Source organism: Solea senegalensis, linkage group LG7, assembly GCF_019176455.1.
Source record: "Solea senegalensis isolate Sse05_10M linkage group LG7, IFAPA_SoseM_1, whole genome shotgun sequence".
Taxonomy (NCBI): Eukaryota; Metazoa; Chordata; class Actinopteri; order Pleuronectiformes; family Soleidae; genus Solea; species Solea senegalensis.
The window spans coordinates 11,354,130-11,364,000 of record NC_058027.1 but is presented as its reverse complement, the minus strand read 5'-3'; the positions used below and the strand labels follow the sequence as shown (position 1 = coordinate 11,364,000).

Sequence of the window (9,871 nt, the reverse complement as noted above, 5' to 3'; positions counted from 1 at the left end):
AACAAGAGAAAAATGTGTTCCTTAATCTTTCATTAATTTCCAAGCAGAGACACAATCAGGTAATTTTACACATGTTGCCAGTAATGTACAGTGGAGGGAATAAGTATTTGATCCCTCACTGATTTTGGAAGTTCACCCACTGACAAACAAATTAACGGTCTGTACTTTTAATTGTAGGTTTATTTTAACAGGGAGAGACTGAATATCAAAAAGAAAATCCAGAAAGTCACATAAAACAAAAGATTTAAATTATTTTGCAGTTCATTGAGTGGAAAAAGTATTTGACTCACTATCAAAACATTACTGAGTTCTTGGTGGAGAAACCCTTGTAGGCAAGTACACGTTTCTTTGCAGATCCTCTCCAAATCCTTAAGGTTTTGAGGCTGTCGCTTGACAACTCGAAGCCTCAGCTCCCTCCACAGATTTTCTATAGAATTTAGGTCCGGATACTGGCTAGGCTTCTCCATGACCTTAATGTGTTATGCCTTGGCTGTATGTTTTACTGGAAGACCCCTCCATGACCCATTTTATGTTTCCTGGCTGAGAGAAGGAGTTTGTCACCCAGGATTTCACAGTACAAGGCCCCATCTATCTTTCCCTCGATGCGGTGAAGTTGACCACCTCCACGCTTGACAGTGGGGATGATGTTCCTGGGGTCATAGTCTGAATTCCTCTCCCTCCACAAACACAGTGAGTGGAATTGATTCCAAAAAAGCTCGATTTTGATCTCACTTGACCACACCATCCAATCATTCTCTGAATCATTCAGGTGTTCATTGGCAAACTTCAGACATGTGCCTTCATGAGCAGTTGTAAAATAATTTTATAATTATTTTACAATCAAATGATTATTTCCTCCACTGTATATCATAGATCTGACAGTGTATATAGATATTGTCACTGTATTATTTCAGTCGGGGCAAAAGAAATGACCGTTACTGTCACTAAACCTGATTACAAGAAACTATACTGACATCTAGTGAACATACAGCACAGAGCACCTCACTTCAAATAACTCACATTCGTCCACATGTCACGTGAATGTGGATTTCTGAATGTGCAATATCTGAAAAAAACCAGTGTGGGATTTTACAGTCAAATGTAGAAGCTGCTTGTATTTTGGGCTATATTCAAAATGTGAAAGCCACGATTCAGAAAAATTCTCCAGCAACACCTAAAGCCTAACATCGCTTATATCACTTGAAGCAAGAAAATGTGTCTTCAAAGGCTGCACCACCTGGATACCATGACAACAGCCAGATGGGATACTTCCTGCTGTGAAAAGGGGACGGGGCAAGAGAGAGGGAGACACCTGGACATAGTCCTACTGAAAAGAGAGAAAAAAAAGCGTAAATGATCTTTAAAGCGGGAGCTGACAGTCAGTCAGTAAATGATTTTCTATTTTGGTTAAAACTTATATACATACATTTATTTATTTAGCAGATTTATATTCACATGCAGTACATTCATCTTATCTTCATCATCGTTTAAAATAGTTTGATCCTGCATTATGTCTACTTTTGATACTGTGAGTACAGTCTATTTGAACACTGGCGGATGGAGTATGTGTCATTTAAAAAAAGCGTACATGTTACGTTTATTAGCGCATCCAGAAGTCTGCGATCTTGAGAAACACAAAGTGCAGGAGCCGACTACAGTAACTCCACGTGTGTGAATGTGGAATTAGTTTTAGCTGAGGAATAATGGGGGGGTTGAAGCAGATGGCCAGACAAGCTGCAGCCTCGTCCATACCTCCAGGGAGCCTTATTGTCTGTCCTGGAATGCTCTGCAGGTGACCTCTGAACTCTGTGGTGTGAAGGAGAATGCCGAGTGTAGCTTCATGGCAATAGTCTTTATTAGACACCGTGTAAACGTTATACACAGTGGAGATCTTCCAAGCACGTATGACCTCAGCGGTGCATTACATGTGTCCACATCTGCCAAGAGCACAATCCAATTGTGTTACAGTTAATCCGTTTATTAAGTGAGAAGTTCTGAGTTTCACTGCAAAGCATTCACCAAATAGACTGCTCAAAAAATGATGGGTACTCTTAAATCACACATAAAAACTTCAAAATCGATTTTAAAATCAAAGACTGGAACAGTTAAGTGTTCTCTGCATTTTTTGAGCAGTGTATATCTTCCTATCCAAAGAGGTTTTGGAGCCAGATATCCAGAGAGTATAGAGACAAAGACGCCATACACATATTCTACATCTACATGTGGAATGACTGCTTTGGTATTCTCTATTTTACTGTCCTTAAATAAACAAATAAATAATAAAACATTTAGTTTAATATTTCTCATACATAAAGTGTATTCTGTTTCAGATAAAGGGGCTTATTGAAAAATACAATCAATAAGCTGCAATGCTTAAGAAACTGCTCATTTTTAAGCATCATTTGAAAATACAGTAAGTCTCATCTATTCCAATTGAATGATCATGTGTAAATAATGTGTTATATGATGTGCTTTTAGCTGTGAACGGTCTGAATCATTTAAAGTTCCTCATAAATTAAATGTGTTATATACGATTAAGTTTTTAGCTCTGTTTGAGATTCAAAAATCAAATATGAAACGCTTCAAAAGTATGTTCTTCTTCTTCCTTCCATGGAACACCAGCCAACAAATAATCATTACATCATTCCAGGCTATAACTGAGTCTGACAATAAAACCATGGTTGGCCATTTCAACATTTCAAGCTCTGATTTAACATTTCATTTGTCTCCTGCCAGGACGCCAGAGGACCAGAGCAAAAGCAGCCACATGTTTTGATTAGCGGAGGTCGGCTGTGACCACAGACACACCCCGCCGTTCACAAACAAGTTGCATAGCATCACTATATTTATACACGTACAAATGCATCCACCGTTGACTGAGAGCAACAAGCTCACACCCATCCTCTAGAGAGCTGTTTCACATGTCACTGGGAAGCACGTGAAATCATACCGAGCGTGCAAAAACAATTAATCACACCGTTTCACAGCAGATTATCTGCCGAGCAGCAAATGTTAACATGAATGAGGGGGAATTAGTCTCTGTATTTGAATGGAATGTGGTGTTAGGCAGCCACTTTAGTGCACACGACAGATGATGCCATCATTGTTTGACTCCAGGCCCCCATGTGAAGGAGAAGCAGCTGTGAAAGTGTAAATCGTCCGATTGACTGTACCTTTTCATTTTCTCCTCCGTCTGCCTCATTCTCTCTGGATTGGCATCTGCTCTCATTCTCTTATTCTCTCATTCTTTTCCTTCCAACAATTACTAATTCAAAACAGCGAGCTTGATGCTGAAAGATGTGCGGTTCTCATAACTTAAGCGCGTGTTCACTCGCTTTCACAGTCTCAAGAGTTCAAGTGGTGACACAAAGTAAGAAATACTTTTTATATGTACAATGTTTTAATGTTAAAAGCTTCTAATTTCTTCCTACAACACAATTTTACCAACTTTAACCACTCGTGTTTAAATCCAGTGTAAATCACTTTATATTCTGTATAAACCGTATAAATTGAGTGTATTGTTATTATTATTACTATTACTTTTCAGGAGAGATTTTGCATTAAACAATAGAAACTCATAAAAGTTCAAAAGTTAACTGTCTACAGATTTACTCCAGTATGTTTTAATGGTCTTGTCTTGTTGTTTCACGTTATATTTCAGTAGTAGTAGAACATGTCACATGTTGAAGCTGGAGCCTGAAGTTTCTAACTCCTCTTTGTTGTATGTTACAACCTTTTTCTGCAGGAACAGAAAAACAAACTACCCGCACAAAGAGTGTCCCACATTACAACCTTTCACCTTTTCCTCCTGATCTACTGCCACTTCTGCATATCACCCGTGCAGTTTGTAGGCATGGAGCCCAATGGTGACTCTTATCTCAGAGGGAATCTTGCTGCAGACGCAGTGGAGCTTCAAATTATGTGATTTAGATCTGACCTACATGCGCCTCCTGAGCAGGACAGACGTGTTAGACGTGCCGTGCACCTGGGAAAAAGTGCAGTCCAGGATGTTAGTGAGAAAAATGGTTCCAAGTTGTTGTAGTTGTTTGCAGATGTGTTGTGACATGACATGATGCAATGTACAAAAACAGTCCTGACACTTTAAGAGGCCAGAGACATTTTTTGAGGTCACGTTATGGAATTGCATGGACCGTGTCTGTGTGTATTTGTGTGTTTGTGTATGTATATGCAACAACTGACAAGTCAATATGAACCATCTGGAGATCCTGGGAGAAACCTTGGCTGATGCGCCTTCTGAAATCTGATGCACACAATGGTGAGTAATGGAGGCATGTGTTTGTTTACGTCTAATAATGGAGGTGTATGAAGTTCTACAGGATAAATATGTATTTCTGTGATTCAACTTCTCTGAGCCTTACAGTGACCATCTCAAATGTCTCATAGTTTCTCCCTTGATACACAAGATGTTTTCCTCCCCAGTGCCTACATTTAATCACATTTGGAAGCATCAGAATTATATTAGTAACTCATTCATGAAACATAAATCACACAATTGTTGTGCAACTAAATTATTTACGATACACTTTCTTCTCAGCAATGTTCGTGGAATCTCGCCGTTTTCCAAAGTACGATTGTTGTCATCTAATTTATTTTCACACAGTTTCATAACTCCTGCCATTTAGAGCATCAAAGGCCAACAGCTTCCATGAGCCTTCATTTCACTGCATAGCTGCACATGCAGAGTCATGGAGACTGAGCTGCGACCTGCAGGTGCAGAATGACCGGTTTTCTGATTAGGACGGAGATTATCAATAACCCCACTGTTGATTTACTGCAGAATAAAGCCACTGTAACTGTGAGGCTTTGTTTCATGCACCAGAGAAATGTGTCAAAGAGCAGGAAAAAGGCTTTTGTGGCATTGAGGTTTATCCGTCTTAGTTTGACAATATGCCCCTGAAAAATAGTCTTTCTTTCTTCATTTAACCAATGAGTATTCTGAGATACATAAGCCTTTTTACAGGAACTGTTTGTCTAAAATGATAACTTATATAAAACAAGATTTAATAGAGACACGTGACAAATGAAGACCTGATGTGAAAGCAGTGTTTCCAAAGGCTAATTAAAGTCTTTCCTGTCAATTCCTCCAAGCCTCAGTCACATAATAAGGAAATGCAGTTACACAGATGAGTGCAAACTCTGGCGACACTAAAAATTATCCATCTAGAAGATCTGGTCTGACAGCCGTTTTTAAACCCAACAAACAAAAACATTATTATAGAGTACGAGGGAGGAAGTCAAGTTTCCTTTTAAGGTCCAACAGGATTGTCTTTGTAAAGTGACAATTTAAAGGCCCTTCCCTGCAGGGCACGTTGTGTCATTAACGTGTGCTGCCAGGGAGGTGAATGCACCAGCTTCACGTTATTTTATGAGGACAATAGCTGCCCTGACTGGTTACTCTGGGTGAATGATACCCATGAGACGTACATGTGCACAAAATGTCAGAGGGAGGAGGAGAGCAGAGCGTGGAAACTAGCCAAGCAGCGCGAATTAAAAGCAGTGCTGGGCATGTGGCCAGATCATGAGGTTGTGCCTTTATTTAATTCCAAGTAATTAATGATGAGTGTTCCTCACTTTAAAATCCATGCCGTCATTTGGTGGTTTCACTTTTGAAAGTAACCCTTCAGATTTTTTAAATATGCACTAATTTGGACTTCATTACATTTCTAGATAAATGAGGACAACAATAAGTGATTCACTCTGTTTCTTCCTTCACATTTAATTTTCTCTGAAACGTCCAATGTTACCTCCTCTGTCCTCCTCTCCTCCTGAGATTTCTATTATTTATTATTTATTACATATTTTTTTTCCCTGTACAAAGGTTTTTAGTGGATAAATAAAATTAACTTGATTTATGATGCGGGCAGGATTATTTTACCATACCTTATTGAGACCCTGAATCCTGCTCCATCTCAACTAATAATAATAATAATGCATAATATGTTACAGGCCTGTGTGTGGGCTTCTTCACACAGTCCAAAATCATGCAGCTTTGGGGATTAGGCAAATTGGACACTCTAAATTGATGAAAGGTGTCAGAGAGGGAGTGAATGGTATTTTGCCTCCATGTGGCCTTGTGATGCACTGTCCAGGGTGATCTCCATCTTTTGCTCTATGTCAGCTGGGATTGCCACCAGATCACAACCGTCATGTGGAGGATAAAGTGGTAGAAGATGGACGGATAGATGGATGTTACAGGCTAAATTCTGATACTCAAACAAAGATTTACTTGCACTCTGCACAGGAAAAGGCATCACTTGGCATTTTATTAATTCATAATATCTAAATATATACTAAGAATATTTAACACATCCCCAAAAACTTGCAAATGTGCAAAAGTAGTTTGACATAACATTTTAGCAACATATTTGTAAACTGAAATATTAGATGCTTATATTTTTGTCCCTATTGTTGTTTTGAACTTAATTCATATAATTCCTTAAGTCAAACAGTAAAAGACTGCTGCGACCATAAAAATACATTTTTATTGGGTCAAAATATTACAGCGCATTATTCTTTCTTTATGTGAGAATGCGATGTACATTCCACCACCACTCGCAGCAAATCTTACTGTCATGCAAGCACTTATCTTTAAACTGTTAACATACATCACAGTCTGTTCAAACAGAGAATCATAAAGAATGTGAACAGAAAATCTAATTAAGATGCACATTCTTCCTGTGATTTCAAGTTCATTTAAAATGACCCTGAGCAATAATCAGTGTAAACATTTCTACATTTGCTCCAAGCTAACAAAATGAAGAGAAGAAAAAAGTGTGCATCCTCTTCCCACATGATGTTTTCTCCCCGTCCTTAATTAATATGCAAGAGAAGACATTCCTTTTATTGGCATGCTGGTGTTTATACTGTATGTTGCTTTGCATATATGAGGGATTTATGTGAAACCAATTGTATAATGAATCTTTAAACATTTGTAGCATTGCTTTACTTTTTAAACCTCAATTGTGGTATGGTATGGCGCTTTTTCGCTACAGCACAGCTTAGTTTGTTTTCTATTACTATAGTACCTCCTTGATGTGGGCGGAGTCATCACTGCACGGCTGCTTGAAACTGCTGTGAATTTCAGTGTTTTCAGTGTTCTACATTAGAATCAGTTCATTAAAAAGATTTGTTCAGTACTTCCTGCATGACCAGAGCACAGATTCCATCTGATACAGTCACTGAAATTAAATAGGGGCAGGGATTGTGATGTGGCTCGTCACTCGCGAATGCATGCTTTCAGCAGGGCTGCCTCTAAATACACCAGACATTTTTGTGCTTAATGTCAAATATTAACACAACTTGTCAGGATTTTAAGTCTTTTTAATTGATCTAAAGTTCGGCATTGTTAGGTTTGATTCTCGTGGCGGACGTCTTGCTCATGCCTCTTCCAGTAACAGCACTCTGAACAATCATTGGCCACGCTTAGTATTGGCTCAGCTCGCTTGGAACCTCGCCAGAGTAGGTACTAAAAAATACCAGGTACTATTGGAAAAGAAAAAAAACGTACTGAGTCGTGCCGAGGCGAGCTGTGCAGGGACTGTGTTGTGGAAAAGCGCCAATAGACTGCAATGGAAATATACTTTAAATGTAGTTAAATGCTGTGTTCAAGGAGTGCATTGAGATGCTGGAGATACATGTGTGCTGGCTGACAGCTGTTCTGCATATAGAGGAGACATCAACATGCTAAGGAAAAGACAGAGAGCAGCAGAGGTCATTCTGAGCTAGACTCTGGATCAGTCTGCACCATTCAGCCCTCTTCAGTGTGATGTAGGATGGGGTAATTATATGCACAGGAAGACGTGGTGAGCCCTCCATTCTAGCCTTCTCACACAAGGCCTCAGCAATGCAGATGACATACATGCCACAATCGTAGCTGTTCTGCTGTGAAGGACAGGGTTCCTCCACAAACAGAGCTTTTCTCCCTGCTCCAAGGAAGGGCTCTAACTTGCTGGCAATGCGCCGTGCGTGCAGCGAATTGCTGCCATTTTGAGAGTCATAGTGAGCAAAGTGGTTAGAATTATGATGGTAGATCAAAAGGCTCCAGTGGGATCCGCCAGCCGTCTGGTTGGAGTTGTCATTAACAGCAAGGAAGACCCAACGGCGGGAAGCAAGATTCAGTGGCTCCAGAAATATGGCTAACTCATCAGGGCAAGAAGCACACTTGATAAACTGTGTGACCTCTGGGCTGATGAAGATGATGCTCTCTCCTAGGACTCTGAAGCGCTCAGCAGCAAAGAACTCAAAGGCAAATCCTATGACTTGGTCATTAAGCCAGTAAGGTCCCTCCAGTAAGGACACATCGGAGCGCCGCAGCAGGCTGTCCTTATAGCTCAACACTACAGGGTCCATCCTCCAACAGTGTGAGCGACCTCTGAAAAATACAGGAGATTCAATGCTGCACATTTGAGATACTGGTTGTTTTTTAAATGAGAAATTACTGTTTACTGCACTCATTCATCTGACAGGTTGAGTTTATTTGCCAATGCAGGTTTTACATAAAATCAAGATTGGACCTTTACAGTAGTCGTAATATAGACAGTAATATCCACAAGTATAAAACAAATGGAGCTAAAACGATCAAATGAACACTGATATACTGTTATTTTATGTATAAAAATAAACTACATCTACTAATGCTAAATTAGAGATTTACAACACTGCTAATAATTATTAGAGAGTTTCACTGTGACTGAGTAAACATGTTTGTTTCACAAACCAATCATTAGATTCATATCCATAATATATTAATCGGGTTAAGCATAATATTAAATAATTAAAACACGATAGCTGCTAAGTAACACGATACATACAGAAGTAAAGCTTGTTGTTATTAACGTTTTGTGAAGCTTACACAGTCGGATTCTGTTTAGTTTATCTACTATGATCTTATTTACAAATATCTTTATACTAACAACAGCGACTATTTGACTTCAAATTACAAAATACGGAGGGTAAAGCCACAGCGCTGAGTCACATTACTTTACTGTAATGCGTTCACTCCATTAGCATGAGTGAACTAACGACTACTTTCACCACCATCATTACGACACGGAAGCCAAAACCATTCATTCCGAGCTGTGAATGGTAACATTTGCAGTTGAAACTGAAAACACACGGGGCCGTTTCACTGTCCGTACCTTTACTGGACGCATTCAAATAAAAAGTATCACCAAATCTGTAGTCTTGTCCCTCATTGCAAACAATGCCGTAAAGCACGCCGCTTCCAAAACATAAACATTTCACGACAGTATGGAGACGACATACTCGGCTGCGATTGGCTGGTCTCATCCGGGAACCTGCGCAGTGCATTTACTGACAGGGGAACAGTCTGCGTCACAACACCGTGGCTTTGAGAAGCAATACTGTTTTATATCAATCTACTTTATATGAGACTAAGAATGGCGATCGCTTTCAAATCATGGTATTATTTGGTGGTTATTTTCCCGTTTTTGTTGGCTTGTCGAATAAATAAACATATAGAAAGAGTGATTTAAATGCTCGTCACAGGAGTCTTCAGTGACGCTCACACACACACACACACACACACACACACACACACACACACTCAAACTCATTAAATTAATGTGAGATTGAATCTTATATATTTACAAAAGGGAAGATGATATTTATCCAACATCATGGTTACAATCATATATGAGAACAGACACATTTGTATTAATGTAAAAGAGAATGAGAGAAAGTTCAGAGGATGGGATATTGTTCATTTTTAAAGGTAGATCATTTTATTTTGTCGCACAAGAACAGAGGTCTCAAACTCGTGGCAATTTGCATCATAAATACTTATCTATTTTTGTCTTTGGTATAACATAATGTCAGGGTGCAAAACTGA

The 9,871-nt window shown here is 39.2% G+C and overlaps 1 protein-coding gene across 1 annotated transcript; it reads right to left on the bottom strand.

The window, feature by feature from the left end:
- Positions 1 to 6,265: 6,265 nt before the first annotated feature.
- senp8 (SUMO peptidase family member, NEDD8 specific) lies at positions 6,266 to 9,234 on the bottom strand. The gene is made up of 2 exons (XM_044029627.1): positions 9,159 to 9,234; positions 6,266 to 8,392 (listed from the first exon to the last, which is right to left on the bottom strand). The coding sequence occupies exon 2, from the start codon at positions 8,368 to 8,370 to the stop codon at positions 7,705 to 7,707; it is 666 nt and encodes a 221-aa protein (XP_043885562.1). The 5' UTR covers positions 8,371 to 8,392; positions 9,159 to 9,234; the 3' UTR covers positions 6,266 to 7,704.
- Between the last annotated feature and the right edge of the window lie 637 nt (positions 9,235 to 9,871).

Bases quoted from the DNA above. Each gene is read 5' to 3' on its own strand.
- senp8 (XM_044029627.1), bottom strand. From the start codon at position 8,370: ATGGACCCTGTAGTGTTGAGCTATAAGGACAGCCTGCTGCGGCGCTCC.